The sequence below is a fragment of the Enhydra lutris genome, unplaced genomic scaffold, assembly GCF_002288905.1.
Source record: "Enhydra lutris kenyoni isolate GAN:26980312 unplaced genomic scaffold, ASM228890v2 scaffoldscaffold57, whole genome shotgun sequence".
In the NCBI taxonomy this organism is placed as follows: domain Eukaryota; kingdom Metazoa; phylum Chordata; class Mammalia; order Carnivora; family Mustelidae; genus Enhydra; species Enhydra lutris.
Window position 1 is genome coordinate 7,624,859 of NW_019154141.1, and position 25,194 is coordinate 7,650,052.

The following is a 25,194-nucleotide window of genomic DNA, read 5'->3' on the forward strand; positions in this document are numbered from 1 at the left end:
GGCAGCGGCTTAACCCACTGAGCCACCCAGGCGCCCCAATTTCTTTGTGACTTCTTGCAGATTTTTTTATTTTTCTATTAGGTTATTGAGACTTTTTTCCTTAAAAAAATAATAGGAGCTCGTTATACATTAGGGATAGCCTTTGTGATATACCGCCAACCACTTTTTAACTTAGGTGATTTAAAGAACATCTTAGTGACAAAATGAAATACAGAAGGAAGGAGGCCCTTAATTTCTGAACTCCCATGGAAAAACCTAGGCTTTCAGTTAATGGTCGTGTTCATTTTTATATACTTTTAGGGATATACTTAGCTATCACTAAGTATTCTTAGTGATTACTTAGTGATTGCTAAGTTTTCTTAGTGATAACTATTAAATTGTTCTTAAAATTTACAATGACTTCAGCATTACCTTCTAGTTAATTTGGGAACACAGATTCAAGCAGAAAATCTTAGAGATAAATAATCCAGTTTAATGCTATTTCTAATACTGTTTGACTACTTTTTTGAAGGGAGAGTATAAATTTCAGATTTTGAGGGATTGTCTCAAAATCTACATTTTGTGGGATAGTTATATCACTTTATTATTCTTCTTCAGTTCTGGGGTTTCTGAAAGATTGTCTGCCTTGTGTAGAGACTAAGATGATAAGAGTCTGAGTTGGTAGACCGAGAGACTTCAAAAATAACTCACCAGGGTGTTGCTTATAGATCTCAGACATTGTGTTCTTCATACATCAGCAGCTTTTCTTTTTAAATTCTAGCTCTGTAATGCAGTCCTCAAACAGTTAAATGTCTTCTGACAAAGTAGTTATTTTGCATGTGATTTCTAATCTAAAAATCAGATATTCTATTTTTCTAGAAGAACCTAACAAGACATGTGACAGCAGTAACACTAGTGCTACCACTACCTCCATCCAGCCTAATCTGGAAAACAGTAACAGCAGCAGTGAACTAAATTCTTCCCAGAGTGAATCTGCTAAGGCAGCTGATGAGCCTGAAAATGGAGAAAGAGAGTCTCATACACCTGTCTCTATTCAAGAAGAGATAGGTAAGAATACACTTCATCCATTAAAGCGAACTTTTACATTTTTTTGATTTTTAATTTTTTAAATAAAAGTTTGATGGGGTGGGAAGACTTAGATTTTCTTTTCCTTTTTTTTTCTTTTTTTGAACACAAGTAGCACTTGTCATTGTTTTTATTTTAAAAAATGCAAATGCACAGGAAGAAACAAATCTTTTTAGTACCCCCTCCCCAAAGGTAACCACTGTCAACAATTTGGTGTGTAACATTTTCTGTCTTTCTCCATGTGGTTACATTAATGTATGTATGTTTACCAAAAGTTTTTTTTTATATATTTTTTTTTAACATAAATGGAATCATTCTGCATGCATTGTTCTGCATCTTGCTTTTTTTCACTCAGTAATGTATGTAGGGGATCTTCTCATGATATAAATTGAATTCATTCTTTTTTTTTTTTTTTTAAACTGCTGCATGGTACTCCACAGTATGGATGAACATTAATTCATTACCATTTCTCTGTTAGTGGACATACAGGCTGTTAACAGTTTTTATAGTGGTGCCTTCTTTTTTTTTTTTTTTTTTTTTTTTTTTTTTTTTTTAACATCCTCAGCATATAATTCTGTGTACTTATGCAAGTATTTCTTATGCAAGTATTTCTGGCACTGTAGGAACAGTAAGTGGAATTGCTGGGTCAAATGGTAGGTGCATTTTTAAAATAGCGACGACTGCTGCTTAGTTGTACATTAAAAAGGATTTATACCAATAATTTACATACCTGTTTTTTCATACTCTCATCTAAATTCAACATCAGTCTCTTTTTTGCTAATGATGAAAAGTATTTCATTTAAAAATTTGCATATCTCTGCTTACTAATGTGGTTTAGTTTCTCTTGATGTGTTTGTTGAACTTTCACTGAATTTCTTATTCATATCTTTTGCTCATTTTTTCCTGTTGCGTTTTGATAGTTTTTCTTGATGAGTCTTAGGAATGCTTTATGTATTATGGCTGTTACCTTTTGTTTTTATGTATATAATTATACAGTCATTGCTTGTTTTAACTCTTCCTGTTACCTTGTTATACAGAAATTTTAATATTTTTATATAGTTAAGTTTATTAATCTTTTTCTTTAGGGTTTGTCTGGATTTTGTGTCTTACTAAGGAAGATCCTATCCCAAGCACATACATATGTTTTACAGTAATTTCACATAATACTGTATAACTTTGTTTTTAATTCTGCTGTATAATTTTGTGTATGGTAGGAGATGGAGATCTGTTTTAATTAGAACTTGTTTTCAGTCGCAAGCTACCAAACCAGCTTAAACTAGCTTAAGTGAAAAGGGGAATTAACTAGCTCATGTAATTGGGAAGTCCAGACCATCATGAGGCATAACTGGACCTCCAGGTATCAAAGCTTTTCTGTCTTCCTCTCTTTCTCTCCACCTTCTGATGTGCATATGTTTGTGTGTTAACTTCCTTCTCTCCTAATGCAGACAGGCTTTTTCCAAGTGGCAGGGAAGATGGCATCAGCGGTTTGTATTCCTATCTTTCCAAGGTCTGTGACCCAAAGGCAAGGCCCCTACTCCTGCTCCAAATCAAAAGTCCTTGAGGAAGGAATTTGAGTGGCCTATCTTGGACATATTGTTCCCACCCCTGTGGCCAGGGCAGGCAAGGTATTATAATTGATGGCTCCAGCAAAAGTTTATGATTAAAGTGGGTAGGAATGGTTTTCCAAAGAAAGAGGAATGCTGCAGAGATAGGGAACAAATACCCCCACAGTTACACCCTTTGGTAGCTCGGCACAAACATTATTTACCTAAATTCAAAAATGCTTCTGCCTAACACAGTGCAAAGATCTCACCTACAACTGGAGGTTTTTTCAAAAACTTCCCAAAATTACCTCTGGTATTTATAACGTTAGAATTTCTGTGTATTGTGTATTATTTCTGATTAGGTCTGGATGTAGCTTCTCTCAATCTCACAATCCATAAGCCAAATTATGAATGTAACTGCCTGTCACACTTGTTATCTTGATAGTGGAGGGTGTTTTTTGATACGTCTGGCTGCCCTTGTTTTTTTGGGAGGATGGCTGTGGGTGAAATGTGAGAAGTATATGGGAAGATCCCCCTTCCGGAGGCCATTCCGCTTTAGCAGCTTAGTTCCTGCCGGCTGTTGTCAGGGATGGGTTGCTGGGGATCTGGCTGTAGGACTCCTTCATAGATTGCCTGGGTACCCAGCCTAATCCCCAATACCCAGAAACTCTGCTTAGGGTCTCTGAGGGTAAAGCCCCTCTACTTGTTCTGTTGGTCTGCTTTGCAGACCCAATTTCCTAGCCTTCAGGTGAATAAAGTCCTGCTTAGGCAGAATTCTGCCTCCTGCCATCCTTAAACAATGAGCTGTAGGGGCTGGAGTAAAGCAGCTCTGTACTCTGCCTCCAGACTGCATGGCAGTGATTCACTCCTTTATAATAGGAGGAATGTGGCCTTTGGGCAGGGGGTGTTAGATAAGCCTTGTTCCCTTTCTGGCCCTTTTAGGTCTTTGCTCTAAGGATGAATTTTCTGCCTCTTTTCCCTTATTTTACTAAACTTAGCAAGTGTCAGGGTGCCTGAGTGGCTCAGTCAAAAGAGCATGCAACTCTTGATCTCTGGGTCATGAGTTCGAGCCCCATGTTGAGGGTAGAGATTATTTAAATAAATAAATAAACTTCAAAATAAAACACCTTAGCAAGTGTCAAAGGATTGACTCCCAGCTGTACTGGATGATTGGCTCTAAATTGAAGGGCTTTTAAACTGTGCCTTCCCTTTCTGCTTTTAAGAAAGTCCAGCTGCTTTTAAGAAAGTCCAGCTTAGGTCAGATGCTGTCCCAAAAGTCTTTATTGTAGGGCCATATAGATGGTCCCATGAAGTAGCCACCATAGTTCAGTATCTTGGCATCAAATTTAAGCATGGGTAGACTCATGGTCTGAGACACAAGAGAAAATTGTCAATAGTCTGATTAATTGCTTTTCTGTCACAAATTGAAGGTTTCTAGCTTTCCAGGTTGGGATGGAAAAACCCCTGATACCCCTTAACCTATCTTGATTCAGTCAGTGCCGTATTTTGGGGTCAGAAATCTTAAAATGCTATGGATTATTTAGAATTTTTTGGTTGTAAGTGACGGAGATCTGTTAGACTCCCTTAAAATAAAAAAGGGAATTTTATTGGTTCATTTGGGAATTCTAGACTGGGAAATCTAGAGGTAGTGACAGACAGCTTCAGGTGCATTATTAGACCTGGGTGCCAAATGAGGTTATCACAGGTCTTCCTCTTATACCCATACCCTCCCCTCACCCCCGCTTGCCCCCATGATGAGCTTATTGTCTTGTATTATTAAAAGTTTTTTCCCATGTTGTGGGATAAAAAGTAGACAGCCTCTAATTTATACTCTTTTTGTTCACTAACACAAAAACCGAAAGGGCACCTGGCTGGCTCAGTTGGAAGAGCATACAACCCTTGGTGTCGGGGTTGTGAGTTCAAGCCCCATGCTGGGTGTAGAGATTACTTAAATAAATAATAAATAAACTTAACTTTAAAAAGAAAAAAACAAGACCCTTTTTCCATCTCCAGATTTTAAAAATTAAGAGTAGGATGCTGAATGGCTTGGCCAGATCTGGGACAGTCCCTGTGGCCGGGCAGTGATGTGCTCTATCTGGCTAAGCTGGATCACGTTGTTCACCCAATATGGTAGGATATCTTGATTTGTAGCCCTCATTGACTCATGATTATAGTGGAGGAAAAGCATCTTCCCAAAGGAAAGAAAGGGTGTTGGTCAGATAAAATTAAGAAATGTTTCCTGAATTGTCTTTTATATTTTTCAAAATAGCCAGTTTCCTCAATCTAATTTTTTCTCCCTACTCAAAATACCATCTTTATAATATATAATAAATTTTATGTTTGGCCTTTCATTTGACAGTGACATACTGTTCTTCATTTTAAAGAGGTTTAAATTAAACAGAAATCTTGTTCAACTATCTGGCCAGTGGAAATTAGATAGTGATATGACAGTTTTAAGAATGTAGAGAGATTTTCAGCCAAAGTGAGATTCATGGCAAAGCAGTAATTGTCCCTTGGTGGTGCAGTTTGTCACTTTAAAAAATTAAGTTGTTATGAAAATGAGAGGTCTTTATTATAATAAAAAAACTAATTTAGTTGATTTCACATGTATAATTACTTGCATACACAGATAATTCTAGGTTCCTTAGGTGAAAATTCACTTGGCATTTATGTTTATAAGCTTTAAACCATTAGGTATTTAAACAGGTTCAATGGAAATTTTTCTAAAATTAATTATACCCTTTACTTTTTGTACAGGATCCATATTGAATATATAAGGCAATGTTTTATTAGAGTGCATTTTGAGTTATGATGTTGTTGCTTATACATTTGTAGTAGCCCTTCATGTTTTCTCAGAGATGAGCTTTGAAACAGATAACCTGGCATGTTTGAATTTTCTGCAAAATAATGAGTGATTCACAGTAAAGTTCTTTTAAGTAAAACCTTTAAGAATTAATATATTTGCTTTGGCTATTCAAGGACTTCTTGTTTACTTTCTGGATCTTAGATGTGAATGAGATAAGCATTTTGGATAAGATGTTGTTATAAATAACTTACTGTTAGCAATTACTTTTGGCTTTTCATCTAATAACAGGTGATTTCAAATCAGAGAAATCTAATGGAGAAATAAGTGAGTCTTCTGGAGCTGGAAGAGGGGCATCTGGGTCAACTCGAATTATCACCAGATTACGGAATCCAGACAGCAAACTTAGCCAGCTCAAGAGCCAACAGGTGGCAGCTGCAGCCCATGAAGCAAATAAATTATTTAAGGAGGGCAAAGAGGTATGTTCTTTCTGTTTAAAACAAAAATCTCTGGAATGTGAAATAATTTTATCAGACCTGAGAAATAGGAGCAGGAAGTTTATAGACCTACTTTTGAATTGTATTTTTCTATTTCCAAGAGTGTAGTGGGTAGCAGATTAAAAGTGGTTAGGTTTTTGGGCGCCTGGGTGGCTCAGTGGGTTAAAGCCTCTGCCTTCAGCTCAGGTCATGATCCCAGGGTCTTGGGATGAGCCCGCATTTGGCTCTCTGCTCAGTAGGGAACCTGCTTCCCTTCCTCTCTCTCTGCCTGCTTGTAATCTTTGTCAAATAAATAAATAAAATCTTAAAAAAAAAAAAGTGGTTAGGTTTATAATACATATTTTATACAATAAGTATAGTTGCATACCCAAATTTCAGTTCATGCAGGGAAATGCTGTAATTGGGTGGTTTACTTTCTTACTAAATGGTTAGTTTTATTGTATATAGTTCTAAAGAGATAGAGGCTTCTTTTTCATATATGGTAAAAAGTACACTATTTGTAAGCTTAAGTAAAGAGTTATGGGTAATTTAATGCTCGGTTCTAGCTATAATAATGTTTTTTAAAAGATTTTTTATTTATTTATTTGACAGAGAGAGAGAGAGATCACAAGTAGGCAGAGAGGCAGGCGGAGAGAGAGGGGGAAGCAGGCTCCCCGCTGAGCGGAGACCCCGATGTGGGGCTCGATCCCAGGACCCTGGGATCATGACCTGAGAGGAAGGCAGAGGCTTTAACCCACTGAGCCACCCAGGCACCCCTATAATAATTTTTTTAAAGATTTTATTTGTTTATGAGAAAGAAAGCACGAGGGCCAGAGGGAGAGGGAGAAGCAGACTTCCTGCTGAGTAGGGAAGCCTGACATAGGGCTGTATCCCTGGACCCTGAGATCATAACCTGAGCTGAAGACAGACGTTTAACTGACTGAGTCACCCAGGCGCCCCCCCCCACGCTTTTAAAGTTTTATTTATTATTTTAGAGACAGAGTATGCATACTTGGGGGCCAGAGGGAAGGGAAGAGAGAGCATCTCAATCAGACTCCTCACTGAGCAGGGAACCCAATGAGGGGCTCCATCTTACAGCCCTGAAATCATGACCTGAGCTGAAATCAAGAGTTGGACACTTAACTGACTGAGCCACCCAGCCGTCCCTAGTATTTTTATTTTTATTTTTATTTTTTATTTCTTAAGAAGTAATCTCTACACCCAGTGTGGGGCTCGAGCTCACAACCCAAAGATCAAGAGTCATACACTTTACTGACTGAACCAGCCAGACACCCCAACTAGGACTCAGTATTTCTATTTCCCAGCTAGCCAGAGTAGCAGAATAATGCCACAATGGTGTCTCCCATATTTAAGAATTATTTGCAAGGTTGATATGCAAGAATGTATAATGTCCTTTTCTAAACATCTTAGGAATTTCTTTTTCTTTTTGTTTTTGTTAAGATTTTATTTATTTATTTGACAAGAGATCACAGGTAGGCAGAGAAGCAGGCAGAGAGAGAGGAGGAAGCAGGCTCCCTGCTGAGCAGAGAGCCAGAGGCGGGGCTTGATCCCAGGACCCTGAGATCATGACCTGAGCCGAAGGCAGAGGTTTTAATCCACTGAGCCATCCAGGTGCCCCTCTTAGGAATTTCTTGAAAGCAATAGCTTCTAAGCTGGTTTTTGTATGATATTTTTCATAGCAATCCAGTACACACATTCAGAAGTTTCCTGAAATAGTATTTTGCCTTACCATGTGGGAAGCACTCTAATATTTTCTCTTCTAGTTGATTATGTTATATTTTGTTTTTGTTGTTGTTTTTTAAGTTGAAAAAGATCCACTGTTGATCTCATGGTTTACAAAAGGATTGGGATCAGCTGTTTGAAAACATGCTTTTAAAGTATCCATGGACTCTCATGCTAAAGCTGGAATGATAAAAGGAGCAGAAAAAAGGATATTTTTAGGAATATATTTTTTGGGGAATAGTACATGTAATGCCTTCTTTTTCCCCTACCTTTATATTATAAGCTTGAAGTAATGATTGGTGAATGATGTACACATGTGGTTTTGTGTCGATATTTGAGATACACAAAAATACTTCATAATGTCTGATATATAATAGGCACTTGGTAGAGGTTCTTTTTATGCGAAAATCTTGGTTGCTTAATTATAAACAGTTTTAACTTCACTTACAGATTTCAAAAGTTTAGTCATAAGATATACCTGAACTTTATTTGGAATGATAAATTACAGATTATTGAAAGATAGCTAATCAGGTTTACATATTTGATATGAATAATGAGTCTTTTTATTTTCTTGAGCAGGTACTGGTAGTTAACTCTCAAGGAGAAATTTCACGGTTGAGCACCAAAAAGGAAGTGGTCATGAAAGGAAATATCAACAATTATTTTAAGTTGGGTCAAGAAGGGAAGTATCGTGTCTACCACAATCAGTACTCCACCAATTCATTTGCTTTGAATAAGCACCAGCACAGAGAAGATCATGATAAGAGAAGACATCTTGCACATAAATTTTGTCTGACTCCAGCAGGAGAGTTCAAATGGAATGGTTCTGTCCATGGGTCCAAAGTTCTTACCATATCTACTCTGAGACTGACTATCACCCAACTAGAAAACAATATCCCTTCATCCTTTCTTCATCCAAATTGGGCTTCACACAGGTAAAGGAAACTTAGGTTCTTTTATTGCTGTGAATATACTAAATATTTACGAAATGATTATTGCAGATGCTCACTTGAAACTCATTACTGATTAATTGAACAAAGTCATCTTAGTTAGCAAAACACTGAGGACATTAGGGATTTGAGGATACTTGTAAGTTACTGGGCCAACATTAGCATTTGGAAAGCAGAGTCTTCATCCCTGGAGTCAGGAGGAGGCTAGTCAAAGTTCCAGAACACTGTAGAAGGTTTAAGGAGTTGGAAGACGAATTGATTTCTGGGATTCCTCTAGTGTTGAAAATCTATGATTCATGGGTCCTGTCCCCGTGCTTTAATAAAAGCACCATTTTGCACCCCAAAAGATGAATAAATAAGAGAAAAAATCTGACTCTGTGAGGTAGGAACCCAGTAGCAATATATTCAAACCTGCTTAGCCTAGAAACGTTCACCCTATGAGATGGAGACAGAAATGATAGCTCTTGTGCTTTTAATTTAAGACCAACAAGTGAAGTAACTTTTTTTTCCCTCCTTCTGAAATATAGGGCAAATTGGATCAAAGCAGTTCAGATGTGTAGCAAACCCAGAGAATTTGCCCTGGCTTTAGCGATTTTGGAGTGTGCAGTCAAACCTGTTGTGATGCTACCAATATGGCGAGAATCTTTAGGACACACCAGGTAAGTGAGTTCTGAGCCTCATAAATGCTGTACTGTACTCTCTTTTGGAATATTATTAGCCTGTTAATAATGAAAGTTAATGTATTTAAGAGGCCATATTATGTATCACATTAAACTCTTCTGGCTTTTTTTTTCCTTCTCTATGAGATGTAACATGAATAAATATTTCCTATTAAAGTAAAAAGCATTTTCTTGAATAGAAAGAGTACTCACATTTTTTGAATATTCTAAAATGTTGCGGTTACTGTGGTAGGGATCTGATTTACTTAGATTTGAATGTTGAAACATTATTCAGCTCCTGAGGAGACCCAGAGTTGTGTGACTTCAGCAGACAGTCAAAAAAATTGATAAATTTTGTGACTTGAATCTACTTCTTGATTCTAATGGATTTGTTTAACTTTATTTAGTCTTTAAAAAGTTGTTACTATAAAAACTAATAGGAGCTTATGGTAAAAGGTGTAAATTACTATTCAAAGTGAAAAGAATCATTTTACCTTCCCTGCCCCTCTACGGAGCCCATTCTGAAGGTATGACACTATTATTTTGTTAATATAAATATATTTTGTGTTGCTTCCCACATCTGTGTTTTATTTTATAATGAAAAGTTTTTTAAAAAGAAAAGTAATTTACACCTGCTAAATTTTCATCTGCTAAGGATTCCTCTCAGGGTTTTTTTTGTGTGTGTGTTCTCTTTATGTAAATCTTATAGATACTTTGTTTTCTCTCTTTCCTACCTCCTGTTTTGAATGTAATTGCTGCTACCAGTAGAGGCTTCCATAAGCGGAATGGACTTAATTCTTCCTAGGAGGGTTAAGTTCAGGTGCTACACAGTGCATGCTAGGAGAGGAGAGCTGAATGGCTGGCATACCTCTATTCTATTTCTTACTGATCTCTTTTATCAGTGTAGAGCAAGGAGAGAGTCAGAGGCAATTGTGAAGCAATACTCTTTGAGTTTCTGTTGCTCCTTCTTTCATTTACCTCCAGACATGCCAAACATGTCAGTGATAATCCTGAACCTAATGTTGGTGGACCAAGCAGCCACGTCTCTGGTGACAGAGATCAGTACTTCAAGAACTGAAGCTTAGCTAAATGTTGGTAAATAAACTCTAATACTCAAATATAACTTAAAGTAACTAAATCATACCTTTTATAAATTCATTTCTCAATTTTTTAAAAAGATTTTATTTATTTGAGAGAGAGACCGTGGGAGAGAGCATGAAAGGGGAGAAGGTTAGAGGGAGAAGCAGACTCCCTGTGGAGCAGGGACCCGGGACCATGACCTGAGCGGAAAGCAGTTGCTCAACCAACTGAGCCACCTGGGCGCCCCATTTCTCAATTTTAAACATTCCAATGGAAGATGCAAGTCACCTTTTCTTTTTTAAATCTAGTTTGTTTTTTTTCTTCCTGGTTTGTCATTATGACTATAGCCTTCTAAACGTGTTCGTCAAGGGTTACAAAATTGTACCATGAACTGTATTAGTATGACGTGTCTGGTGATATAGATTAAAGAAGTCTCTTTTAATATGATGAAGTAAAATAGAATGCTCTGAATTTTTAAAAAATTAGAGACTGAGATTCAGAAAAATTAGAGATTAATAATAGTGCTCTAGCTTCCATCAGTACTGTGCTCAAAAACTTCCCGGTGACAGGGGCGCCTGGGTGGCTCAGTGGGTTAAGCCTCTGCCTTCAGCTCAGGTCATGATCTCAGGGTCCTGGGATCGAGCCCCGAATTGGGCTCTCTGCTCAGCAGGAAGCCTGCTTCCCCCCATCTCTCTGCCTGCTTCTCTGCCTACTCATGAACTCTCTCTCTCTCTCTGTCAAATAAATAAATAAAATCTTAAAAAACAAAGCAAAACCAAAAAAACTTCCCGGTGACAGACTTCTAAAACTTGACCCTAAGAACTGTTTACAAATTCAGCCAGCTACTTCATTCATTAAATGATAGTTTATTATGATAGTCAACAGTGAAGCTTTGAGAGCCTTCTAAATAATGGTTACACAACATTTTAAAAATAGTAGTAGCTAAGTGCTTGCTTCGGCAGCACATATACTAAAAAATAGTAGTAGCTAAGATTTTTTTTGAGACAATTATAAAGTCTTTGTTGAAAAACAACATTAGGTGTGGGAGAATGCCTAAGTAAATAGAAATATATCTCATGTTCATGTTTAGGAATGTTCAGTGTCCTAAGAGTGTTAATTTTTCTCATGTTACTACATAAATTAATTCCAGTAGCATTAGTAATTATCATTGGGTTTTCTGCAGAATTTGACAAGATGATTTAAAAAAATTTTATATGAAAAAAGGCCATAGTAGGGTTTACATCTAAAGAACAGGGTAGAGGGATGCCAGGGAGGCTCAGTCAGTTAAGCGTCTGCCTTCGGCTCAGGTCATGATCCCAGGGTCCTGGGATTGAGTCCCACATCAGCCTTCCTGCTTGAAGGGAAGTCTGCTTCTCCCGTTGCCTGCCACTCCCCTTGCTTGTGCTTTATCTCTCTCTCTCTCTCTCTCTCTCTCTCTGACAAAAAAAATCTTAAAAAAAAAAAAAAAAAAAAAGGACAGGATAGAAAGACTTGTCCTACTACATAACAAAACTGACTCAGTAGCTGTAATAATACTGTGGTATAGATGCAAAGATAAATAGACCAGTGGTACAGAATAAGCCATCCAGGAAGAGACCAGCCCATGTATAGACATGTAATAGATGATAGAGTAGCATTTTAAAAAGGATAAACTCTTCAGTAGCAGGCCTGATGACACAATTTGAGTTATCTATATGGGGAAAATTGGACCCAGTAGTCTGTTCCAGGTAGAGTGAATCCTAAATGTGAAAAGCAGAACTCCCAGGAAGAAAATACGAGATTATGTTTTTGGAATGAAGAAAGTTCCCTCCTTTCCTCCCATCCTATTTCCTCCACTTCCTTCCTTCCTTCTGTCTATCCCATTTCCCTTTTCCTCTTGCCTCTCCTTCCTGTATTTTTTTCTTCTCCCTCTACATCCTCCCATACTTCGTTCTTTTCTCTTACTCTTGATTCTTTTCTTTCCTTCCTGATTCATTATGTTTCAGAACATACCAAAGTGTGGCATTATTTCTTTGTTTATAAGCTCTTATCTATCAGATAAGAATGAGTGTGCATATATGTGTCTGTGTGTCTGCCGTTAGTACAAGTGACTTTACTTCTTCATGTTTAATATTGTGATACATAAGATTGTAGTATGAAGCAAGAATGGGTCATAGTAAAATAAGACCTGTGAATTCATCAACCAGTTTAAAAAATAAGAATGTTATCATTATTGGATCTACTTTCCATTCACATTACCTTGCCTCCCCTGAGAGATAACCATAGTTTTTAAGTTTGTGTTTTGTTACACCCTTTCTTTAAATATGTAGTTTTATGACAAATAGATCAGTGAATGGTGGATTGTTTTCTGTTTGAATTTTATAATAATGTGTCATCCTAAAAAAATCAAGTCATAGACTGCTTAAAGATTTTTTTTTATCATACTATAATCAAAAGAGTGTTAGTATTCACAATATATTCAAGAACTTCTACAGTTCAGTAAGAAAAAAATCAAACCGTTTAGTAGGAGAAAAGACCAAAGATACAAATCTAATACACAGGAGACACAAATAGCCAAAAACATGAAAATTTCCCAGTAAGGTGAGGTAAATGCACATTAAAACTAGGGACTACTATTTCACACCCATTGGATTGTTAAAAATTTTAAAAATGTAGGCAAATATGTCACATAATAGAGAATTCTGACACACTGCTGATAGAACAAGGAGTGAAACGGTTGCTGCAACCATGTTAAAGAATCATTTGGTAAAAACAAAAGTTGAAAATGCAATTCTGCTCCTAACTCAGTACCTTAAAGAGACCTTACATGTGTACATGAAAAGACATGTAGGGTTTTTTTTTTGTTTTTTTTTTTTTAAGTAGGTCCCACACCCATTATGGAGCCCAGTGCAGGGCTTGAACTCAGAACCCTGAGATCAAGACCTGAGCTGAGATCAAGAGTCAGCTGCTTGGGGCGCCTGGGTGGCTCAGTGGGTTAAGCCGCTGCCTTCGGCTCAGGTCATGATCTCAGGGTCCTGGGATCGAGTCCCGCATCGGGCTCTCTGCTCAGCAGGGAGCCTGCTTCCCTCTCTCTCTCTGCCTGCCTCTCTGTCTACTCGTGATCTCTCTCTGTCAAATAAAAAAAAAAAAAAAAAAAAAAAAAAAAGTCAGCTGCTTAACTGACTGAGCCACCAAGGCACCCCAAGATGTTTCTTACAGTATTTTATAATGGTGAAATTTGGTAACAATCCCTAACTGTCCATAATTAGGCACATTTAAGTTATGGTGTGATTCTATAATAGGCTGTTACACAGCTGTGAAACTAGAGCAAGTGTGAACGAGATTGAATCTCATAAATGTACAATAGAGTAAAAACAGTTCTTTTCTTAAAAATACATGTAGTATATGAGTCTGTTTATTTAAGTTTAAAAGCATATATTCTAGTATGTTAAAAATACTGTTTGTGGATAGATATCTGTGGTAAAAGTTTAAAGAAATGTAAGAGCTATATGCTTGAAACCTAAGAAATACACTTATAAATAAATAACAAATGTTCGGGGCTGCGTGGGTGGCTCAGTCATTAAGTGTCTGCCTTCAGCCCAGGTCATGATCCCAGGGTCCTGGGATTGAGCCCGGCGTCGGGCTCCCTACTCGGCAGGAAGCCTGCTTCTCCCTCTCCCACTCCCCCTGCTTGTGTTCCCTATCTCACTGTGTGTCTCTGTCAAATAAATAAATAAAATCTTTAAAAAAAAAAAAAGTGTTCATAGAAAAATCGTAATGGAGACTAGAAAACACTTAGAATTGAATGTTCACGAGACTCCTACATAATACTGAAATTTGTAGGCTGCCACTAAAGAGTACCCAGGGGGAAATTGGTAGTCTTCAGTGCTTACATTAGAAAAGAAGTGCGGATTAATTAGCTAGGCACACATCTCAAGGAGTCACCCTGAAGACTGGAAATATTTAATATTTAATGAAATAGAGAACATATCTTAGATCCCATTATAATTTATAAACCTGTGATGAGACTATCAGGAAAGAAAAAATAACGGGGAATACACAAATAACCATCAAAAATAGGAAAGGGGCTATTCCAATCAGTATTTCTGATTTGGTCTCGCTGGCACTAGGAATTTTAAACCTTTAGAGGGTCCGCTAACATAGTATTCAGGCTTCCTACATCCATAGAGGAAGGGCCCACTGGGCTTCCAGTTTTGGGTAGAAGGATTGGGAGAGGGTCCCCCACCCCCTTCTCAGTTATTGGACAGTAGGGCATAGGCCAGGCTCTCTTCTCAAGCAGGAAAAGGATTTCTGGTTCTGTTTAAAGGATATCACTGTACCTATCATAAGGAGGTGGGCAGGACCAGATGACTTCATAAAGGAAGTTCTTCAGATTTCAGGTAATAGATAATTCTTTTCAAACTTTTCTGTAAAATGGAAAAAGAAGGAAATCTTGCAGATTGTTATTCGTTAGTATAACATTGTCCTAAAACTTGATATATAGAAGTGACAAAAGATAGCTAGAAAATCATGGCCTTGTCTCCTTTATTAATGTTTATCATTGGTTAATAATGGCAAGTAGATGTGCATTCAGGTACTTTTAAAACATTAGCAGATATAATCAGGAGTAAATTTTTTTAAAATTGTAAACCATGGCTAAATTGACTTTCCCTAGACATGGAAGACTTGTCCACTCTTAGGATATTATTAATATCATGGTGTTTTAAGAAGCCAAAGAGCAAAAACTTTGATTATCTCATTAGATACCTAGAAGGTCTAAGTCCATTAATTAATTTTAATTAAAAAAATCTTACTAAGTACGGAAAGAGAATGGTCTTTTTTTTTCTCCCCATAAAGATGTATTCCAAATTGGACCATCATGCTTTCTTGATACGTTCCCATTAACATTCAAGTGGAACAAAACAAAAATGCTCCCTATCAATGCTGTCTTTTAACTTTTCTTTAAAGTGATACCTAATGTAGTTTGTCAAGAGAAATAAAACACACACATATGTGTGTGTGTATGTGTATGTATGGACATGTTGGCAGATAAGACATAATTATTTTATGCAGTTGACCTAATTAGATGCTTAGAAATCCCAAGAAAATAGAAAAACTACCAGAAACAATCTGAAAACTAAATAAAGATTTTATTTATTTATTTGAGAGAGAGAACATGCACATGTGCAAGAGTTGGGGGCAGAGAAAGAGAGGGAGAAGCAGACTCCGTGCTGAGCAGGGAACTGAATATGCGGCTCAGTCCCAGGGTGACCAGAGCCGCAGTCAGACGCTTAACCAACTAGTCCACCCCGTCTCCTGAGCAATACATTCTGTGTAACAGGAACCACGTGGAATATACTGTGGGAGTTCTGAGTTAAAATAACAAATCGTCTAAATACATTTAATTTTGTTCCCTGCATAACTCCCTGAAAACTATGGCAAGGGGATTTTTTTTAAAGCATAACCCCACAGAGAAGAGGGGAACAACAGAAAATACAGCAGCAGTAAAACTCTGGAAGCAATAATACCCGTGGACAAATAGTAACCTACCCAAGAAGCCCAAGTCAGGGGGGAAAAGGGAGAATTTTCACAATTCTCCCCAGAGAATCAGTAGAAGGCATAGGAGCAGGAAGTCCATCGCCGTCCATTTTGGATCGTATCCGTGCAGTGTCCCTGCTTCCGCACGGTCCTGCCAGATGGCCCTGAGTATGGTGAGCCCAGAGTCTTCTGGCCTCACTCAGACCCTTACCCTCAGATTCCACCAGAAGAGGCTAATGTAACCCCGTGACAAATTTATTTTTTCCTGGGAACCGTCTTTTAATGGTAACAGTATCGCTCTTTTGCTCATGCAGCCAGTTTTATTCTTGTTACTGAATTCTCAAAGGCCAAACTTTATACTGTTTGGGATATACACATGGTGATAAAACTATAAAGAAAAGCATGGAGACGATAACCCAAAAGTCAGGATAATGACAGCCTGGGAGTGGGACATTCGAACTTCTGATGTATTCGGTTAGTGATACAAAGTTCTCTTTCTTAACCTGGTTACATCTTATATATTTAAAAAAAAAATTTATAATGAAAGAAAAGATGCCCATAACAACAAAAAACTCTCAAATAACTAGGAATAAATTTAACAAGAAATATTTAGGACCATGTAAAGAAATCATCAAAACTTTGCTAAAGATAGAAAGGATACTCAGTAAATGAAAGGGTGAAGAGGGACCTGGGTGGCTCAGTCAGTTGAGCGTCTGCCTTCAGCTCAGGTCATGTTCCCAGGGTCCTGGGATTGAGCCCCACATTGGGTTCTCTGCTCAGCAGGGAGTCTGCTTCTCCCAGTTCCTTTGCTATTCCCCCTGGTTCTGCTCTCTCATTTACGCTCTCTCAAGTAAATAAATAAATAAATAAAGTCTTTAAAAAAAAAAAAAAAAAAAAAGATAAAGGTGCATCATGTGTTTACATATATATACTACATTTTTGAAAACCATCTATTATGATAATTATTTTAATTTCATCTATCAAAATTCATATTCATTTGCATTATGAGTAGGATTTTTCTTCCTTGGGAGGCAGACAGGCTTGATCAAAATGATACTAACATTTCAGATAGAAAAATTAATTGCAAGAAAAGGGAAGTGGATATGAGAAAGAAAGGGGATAGATATTAGAACGTTTTTGAAGCTACAATAAAAAATAAGATTTATGGTAGCAGGATAGAAGAAAGAACCCAGAAATAGACCTAAACACATGTGAGCATCTAGCAGTGACAGCATTACATGTCAGAGGAGGAAAGAGGACATACTTTGGAGAAAATATTACCTAGATCCCTGCCTCAGCAAAAACATTCAGATCAATAAGATTTAAAGAAAAAAAAAAATTAAAAAGCTTCACTAAGAAACCATGGATTAATTGTGTTTTTGTTGTGATACTTTCTTTTTAAACAGATGTAAAACCCAGATGCCATAGAGGAAAAGAGTGGATATATGTATTTAAAATTCTGAGTGGAAAAATAATATTATAATCAAACTCAAAAGACAGATGACAAACTGAGGAAAAATATTTGCACCACAAATGGGAAGTTACCTTAATTGACAAAGATCTTTTATAAATGAAGGACTAATAGTCCAGTACAGACAAGACAAAGGATTTGAACAGGCATTTTACAGAAAAATAAATATGAAAGGCCAGTGGACATAAAAAAGAAATGTTTACTTTTCTCATAATTAAGGAAATGTAAATCAAAACAGTGGGCTATAATTTCTTACCTCTCAGTTGGGCTAATAATTTAGAAGTTTGGTACTAACTTGAGTGAAGGTGTTGGAAGACAGGGTGGCTTTTTAATTGATGGCCGTGGGAAGTGTACAATTCTGAAGAACTTTGTGGCTTTACTTGTCAGCATTTTAAGTGCAAGAACCTTTGGACCTAGCTACCCCACCACTGGGGGACACTGGAGGCGCTCTCCAAGTTTACCAAGATAGACACAAAACATTTTTTCTTATAGCTTTGTTTATAACAGCAAAGCAAGCACAAGACCCTGGGCACCATGTGGAGATTAGGAGTGGAGTTGACGCGTGGTCCCTACTCCTGGTCACGCTCTCGGTCGAACCGTGGAGGTGTGGAAGGAACACTTGCACCCAGTGCGTCTGCCGGTGTAGAGCAGCAGCTAGAAGCTGCACAGTGCCAGCCTGATCGGCCCTCCTTCCTGGGGCCTCGAGGCTGCCCGCAGTAGCCAAGATTTCCTCCCAAGCAAACGGGAGCTGAGCTTTGTTGCTGCCAAAACCTAAGGATTATCTTGGTGGCGGTGAGAACACCAGAATTTACTCTGGAGTAGCGAACATCACAGATTAGCTACCGTACTAACTCACTGGCCTGGCATCCCAGCAAAGTGAAGCCTTTGTATCTGGTGACGGGAATATTTCTGGTTCCCATGTGAACACTAAGTGTGCGAGCGCCCAGCCCAGCTGTGAGCTCCCAGAGTGTCAGGCTCCAGTGGTCTCCCCACACAGTGCTCCGTTCCTGGCCACTGTCAGCGAAGATGGCTCAGTTGCTGTGTCAGACCTGAACTTTCAGAGGGTTTTAAAGCGTGGCCCACAAAAACTGTGTTCAGAAATACTACTTGATCCTGGCTCAGTCCCTCTTTCCTTTCTCGAGCTGGCTGAGACTGTCAGGTCATCCACCAAGCTGGACCTGCAGAGCTTGCCCCACTCCCTGCTTCCAAGAGTAGTGGCAAATTGGTGGTGGTTGGTATTAAGTCCCCGGTGAGAATCCACTTCCTTTCCCCTCCTCCCATCAGTTGTGAGAGAATGAAGGTCCTTTGCTCTACTAGTGGCTCTGCAGTCAGTAGGCATGAGCTCTCTTGGCCTGAGGTAAGCTAGATTATGGGTCCTATATTCACAGATACACAAAGCTTTCTTGAAAATGGAGATAAATAAGGAGTTTTTAGTGGGAGGATAGAGATAAAAAGAATTAAATCCCCTTGCATATCTTTCCAGCACCACTGCCTCCCCCAAGTTGACAAAAGATCTCTTGTTGTTGTTGTTGTTGTTTTCACATAGCTATGCATGCAAGATTGGGTACATCTGGATAGGGTGTGATAAAGCAGTTTTTCTACCACTGCAGCTCCTAGAGACAGACTCTTCTCTTCCTGGGTTTTGGTCAGTGTTCTTGTTTATAGGAAATACTCTCATTCACAAGAATCCAGTCGAATCATCTTAATGTAGAGCCTCACCACAGACCCATCTGTTTGCCTACTGCTGGGTGCAATGATAGCCATTTCCATCCTTAAAAATGAGTGTGGCCTATGCCCTGTGTTTAATGACGGACACGAATCAGTGTGGGTCCTTCTTCTCCAGCCCTTCCCCTCACCCAAAAGCAGGAGACTTGTGGGCCATTTTCTCTATGGATGTAAAAAGCCTAAATTTTATATTAGTGGGCCCCATGATGGCTTTAAAACCCCCCAGTGCTAGATAGAATTAGAAATATTGGTTGTTAAAATAAAAAGTTTTGGATTTGTTGGTCTTTTTGATGGGAAGGAAATAATGTATTCTTTAACAGGGGACTGGTTCAATAAAGTCTAGTATGTCCATGCAGTGGGGTATATATTATTTAATTCTTTAAAATGATCTGTATCTTCCGGTATGAAAAGATCTCCTAGTGCAGTTAATTGTTGATTAAAAGCTGTGTGGTTGTGATTGTAATGTAGTGTCCCCTTTGTGTAAATATGTTGTTGGTGTATATATGAATAGTTTCAGGAATAAGCCATAAGTGAGTGTATTTCTTATAGGGAACCATATGGGAAGGATGGGATGTTTTTGCTTCTTTCTACTGTTTGATTTTTCCTGTTATGGAATTATATATCTATCTATTCTTGTGAGTTGGAGTTGTCTAGGTCATGGGACTATAGCTAACCATCCTTCAGTTCTGTCTTCCTTATTTGCAGTACTATATTTTTGTCTTTTAAATTTATTTTTTAAAGTTAAATGCACATCATCTTTCCGTTCATATACTCTTAGACTACACAGGATGACATCAATTGAAAGAGAAGAAAAGGAGAAAGTCAAGAAAAAAGAGAAAAAACAAGAAGAGGAAGAAACGATGCAGCAAGCCACATGGGTAAAATACACATTTCCAGTTAAACATCAGGTAATTTTTCTAATAGTCTTTTAGAATAGGTTTAGCCATTTCTTAGACTTGTATTCTACAACTTTGAATATCTAAATTGTGTTTTACTTTTGACACAATCTTTTATTTAATCTAGTTGGAACAAAGTAAATCTTTCTGGCAATTTTATAAGCATAAATTTGTCTTATTAGAATATAGGTGGGCCGTTAGACTAATCTGTTGAAATTGTTAGAAAACTGTAAAAGTGTTACATTTTTCGTATTAGGGATACAATTGACTTTGGGAAAACACGGGTTTGAACTGTATGAGTCCATTTACGCACAGATTTTTTTTCTGGTAAATATGGTATAGTGCTATAAGTGTATTTTTCTTCTGATTTTTCTCTTCTTTTTTTAAAGATTTTATTTATTTTAGAGAAAGGGTAGGGATGGAGGGGCAGAGAGAGTCTTAAGCCGACTCTGCTCTGAGCATGGAGTCCATCACAGGGCTTGATCTCATGACCCTGAGATGATAACCTGAACCAAAAGTAAGAGACTGTACCACCCAGGTGCCCCCTGCCTTATGATTTGATTTTTTTTTTAATATTTTATTTATTTTTTGACAGACAGAGATCACAAGTAGGCAGAAAGGCAGAAAGAGAGAGGGGGGAAGCAGGCTCCCCGCCGAGCAGAGAGCCCGATGCGGAGCTCGATCCCAGGACCCTGGGACCATGACCTGAGCTGAAGGCAGAGGCTTTAACCCACTGAGCCACCCAGGCGCCCCTGCCTCATGATTTTCTTAATGACATTTTCTTCTCTCTAGCTTACTCTGTTGTAAAGAATTCAGTATGTAATACGCATAACAACAGAATATGTGTTAATTAGCCATTTATGTTCTTGGTAAGACTTTGGTCACCGGGAGGCTATCGGTAGTTCAGTTTTGGGGGAATCAAAAGTTATACATGGATTTTTGACTGCATGTTGTTCAGGGGTCAGTTGTCATCAGTTTTTTCATAAATTTTTGATTCCTTTTGAAAATAAAATTGATTGGTAAACTTAGTTGCCTGACTGTTGATCTTGTTTGGTGAAAATAGATAAAAGCAAATGTGCTTTATAAGCATTCTCATTCTCATTTAATCAGAATGTTTTCATTTGTACCAGGTTTGGAAACAAAAAGGAGAGGAATACAGAGTAACAGGATATGGTGGTTGGAGCTGGATTAGTAAAACTCATGTTTATAGGTTTGTTCCTAAATTGCCAGGCAATACTAATGTGAATTACAGAAAGTCATTAGAAGGAAGTAAGTAATTGAAGTTATTTTTTTCTGTTATAGTTTCTGATTTTGTACTATTTCTTATAAATTTGTAGAACATTGTACATATTTTGGATAAAAGTGCTTTTTCTGGAATTTTTAATAGAACATACAGAACTGCCAATGTAGTTTATTAATAATAAACTCTAAGATATTTTTTTAAAGATGTTATTTATTTATTTGACAGAGAGAGATCACAAGTAGGCAGAGAGGCAGGCAGAGAGAGAGGGGGAAGGAAGCAGGCTTCCTGCTGAGCAGAGAGCCCGATGTGGGGCTCGATCCCCGGACCCTGAGATCATGACCTGAGCTGAAGGTAGAGGCTTCACCCACTGAACCACCCAGGCGCTCCCTAAAATACTTTAAATTGGTTTTATTCTTGGGATTTTCATATCTACGATTTCAATTAAAGATGATAGAATAGAACTTACTTAAAAAAGAGAAAGAGAAAAGGCCTGAGCCACTTATTTGTTTTTCTGAAATCTTAAATTCAGTATTGCCTTACTTCCTAAGGAACCACCTGTCTGGTAACCTCAATGTGACAGCACATGACAAAGCCAGGAAGGAAGTGATAGAGACTTCTGTGACCCCTCCACGTAAATGAGGGAGGTATTAACTCCATTTGTGTTATTCACTAACAACTTTGGTATTCAGAATCACAGAACTCTAGAGGGGAACTGCCCTTATTAAGGGACCATCTATTTTGAATCTCACATTCCATAAGCAGATTATTTCCTGAAGATGTGACGTTACATATAGTTCACATAGATACAGAGGACAGAGCCCTGACCAGAATCCATGTCTCCTCGCCCCCACTGTCCTCTTTGCATGCTACATTGCCATCTCTCTTTTGTTACCTGAGCAGTTTTCAAAAGCAGTTCTCACTCTGCGGTATAATTTGTTCGTGTGTGGTGTGATGATGTGTTCTCTCCTATGAAACCTGTGCTGTGGTCACTGCGGTGTGCGTACGTAGCTAACTAATTTGACTTCTTGTGAATGTTTCTGGTGAATCCTGGACTGGCTAGATATTTGAAACTGTTAATGTGGTAAAGTTATCATTTTGGATTACCCTTTAACAGAAAAAATATGTATTTCATAAGGCTCACTGGAATTTATATAGACTCTTGTGTATCTTGCACACAGTAGATGCTCAATGAGTATTTGTTTGCCAAATAGAACTATTCAACATTAAATTCTGTTTTGATCTGATTATATTCAAGTTGAGTGTCCTTTATAATAAATTCTAAAAGATTGTTAACTTTTTTATTGCCATTTTGTTGCTCCAGTTACCCAGATAGCACTGAGAATTAGAGAATTTTTGTTCAGTTGTGCCTGACCTAGTTTGTCTTATGTAGTAAAATCCAGATTATCAATAAGCAGAACATTTACGCTTTTGTAGGTTTTTCTTATAACCACTTTCCTTAGCGTACAGTTTCTGTTGTCCAAGTGCTGGGCTTTTATCCAGTCAGGTACCAAATTGGTCTTCCAGCATCTTTTATACCTTTGCTCTTAGGTGGTAGAAGTGCACAGTGCACATTGTTAGCTTAATTTAACTACTGAGGAGGAATTACAGTGAAGGCCTTAGTAACCACCAATTTATTATCTCAGAACTACTGGTCCCTATAAGAATGGCTAATCTAGTCTGAATCATATGATAGAAGCACAGATGTGTTGGAGAAAACCAGAGAGAAATGCAGTTCAGGTACCTTGACTTAGCATCAGAAGACTAGGTGTTCAACTTGTTTGACTGCTGACTGTGTGTGTCCCTTATCTCTAACCTCCATTCTAACTCAGACTGGATGCATTTGTTTTGCATATTAGTTTATAAGTGTCAATAAAGGTATTGATGTGCAGGGATTAACAGGATCTTAATTAGTAGTCTATATGTCAAGAAGACCTTTAATGGAGAGGAACTTGCAAATATTTTACAATTGTCTAAGTATCTGGATTCTTAAAGCTTTTAAATGGGCTATTGCCATCATATAAAGCTCTCTTTGAGCAACTCGAAATCATCGAAAACATATTGCCCAGCTATTCTGAAATAACTTAAAGAAGAATTGAGTAAGGAGAGTATCAGCTTAGTTTTTGTCCTGTGGTACCTAGGGGTCCAGACGCATCCTGTCACTATTTTCTCTGATTTTTTTCTTCTCTCACCAGTATCCTACTGTCTTGACAGACACTGAGTTTGTATTTTCCACTCTTTTCCCTTCCCTCAGCCAAATCTTTCTGGAAGGAATCATTTATTTAAATAAGAAGTAGGTATATGTTGAGAAGTCCTTGGGATATTTGGGATCAAGTAAAGAAGAAAATAAAAGGTAGAAAATGCCTGTTAAGGCCCAAGAAAATTTATCTGGACAATAGTTCTGTATCGTGGGCTTGTGTTTTGTTTTTGTTTTTGTTTTTGTTTTTTTCCCCTTATGGAAAATTTGAAACTACATGAGAGTAAAAAGAAGAGAAAAATGAACTCCCCTGCAACCATCGTTCAACTTCTGTCACTCTCCTGTTAGTTATCATCTTCTTTTTTTCCTGGAGTTCTTTTTTCCCATGTATTTAGAGCAAATTCTAGAAATCATGCTATTTACCAGTTCCATATATAGCTCTAATTAGAGTAGACATTCCATAACCATCATGACATTACCCGTTCAACGAACTAACAGTATTTAACACATCCATCTTGAGAGTCTCAGTTCCTATTCCAATTACCCCAGTTGTGCCAGAGACACCATTTTACTGTTGGCAATAAATTAATTCAGACAAGGCCAAGCATTGCATTTGGTTATTTCTCTGAAGTCTCTTTTATTCTGTGATAAATGCTGATTCCCTACCCAGGGGGGAAAAAAAGTACGTAAGCAAACTTCTGTAATTAATTTCACTGGCCCTTGGATAGCCTTGAAGTCTATCCGTGGACTCTGGGTGAAAAATACTTAAGTATTTATCCTTCTAATGTGATTCTTTAACACAAAGTATGTTAGAAACACTGATGTAGACTTAGTGGAGTCATTGAGCAGTTGAAATAGTCTCATATGTGAAGGATTCCAAAGAACTTCTAAAATGCACTCATTCCTTTTATGCTTTCAGTCAGCTGAACATATTAGGAAAGTATAGACTATCTTCAACTTTTGTGGTTTGTTTTTTTATTAAAAAATGGTATAAATGCTGGAAATTACTTGATAATTTCCACTAAACTAGATTTATTAAAGTAAATTGCTAATATTCAAGAATACCCATTATTTTATATATATATATATGTGTGTATATATATACACACATATATATATATACACACACACACACATATACACACTCAATTCTTTTTAGCCAAAAATAATGTGGATGAAAATATGGATGAATCAGATAGAAGAAAAAGTCCACGGAGTCCAAAAAAAATAAAAACAGAGCCTGATTCTGAGAAAGGCGAGGTAAAAGATTCCGATGCTGCCAAAGGAGCAGACCAAAGTGAAATGGACGTTTCCAAGATTACTGAAAAGAAGGACCAAGGTAAGGAGAGTATCCGGTGTGGAGGGCAGCCTGGGGGTGATAAGATTGCACTGGATCAGACTCGCACAGCAGAAGAGGTACTGCCTTGTCTTTCTTTGATAGCAGCTTTATTGAATCATAACTCATGTGCTTTATAACTCACCCATTTAAAATGTACAGTTCAGTGTTTTTTAGTATTTCACAGAGCTGTTCAACTATCACCATTATCAGTTTTAGAACATTCTTGTCACCCCAAAAGGAAACCTCATACTCATTAGCAGTTGGTCTCCAGTCCTCCCTAAATCCCCCTCAGCCTGCTGGTCTACTTTCTGTCTCTATGAATTTGCCCTGTTTTGGACATTTCATATAAATGAAATCATGTAATATGTGGTCCTTTGGGACTGGTTTCTTTGACTTGGTGTAATGTTTTCAAGGTTCGCCCATGTTGTAGCATGTGTCAGCATTTTGTCATTTTTATTTCCAAATAACAGTCCATTTTTTGGTTGTGTC

The 25,194-nt window shown here is 37.7% G+C and overlaps 1 protein-coding gene across 1 annotated transcript in view; it reads left to right on the top strand.

Moving 5' to 3' along the window:
* LOC111158201 (bromodomain PHD finger transcription factor) overlaps nt 1–25,194 on the top strand; it is a 157,476-nt gene that overhangs the window by 81,101 nt on the left and 51,181 nt on the right. The window contains 8 exon segments of the mRNA XM_022520120.1: nt 859–1,047; nt 2,732–2,734; nt 5,704–5,891; nt 8,211–8,566; nt 9,109–9,240; nt 19,812–19,941; nt 21,060–21,198; nt 24,526–24,705. Coding sequence (XP_022375828.1) covers nt 859–1,047; nt 2,732–2,734; nt 5,704–5,891; nt 8,211–8,566; nt 9,109–9,240; nt 19,812–19,941; nt 21,060–21,198; nt 24,526–24,705 — 1,317 coding nt within the window.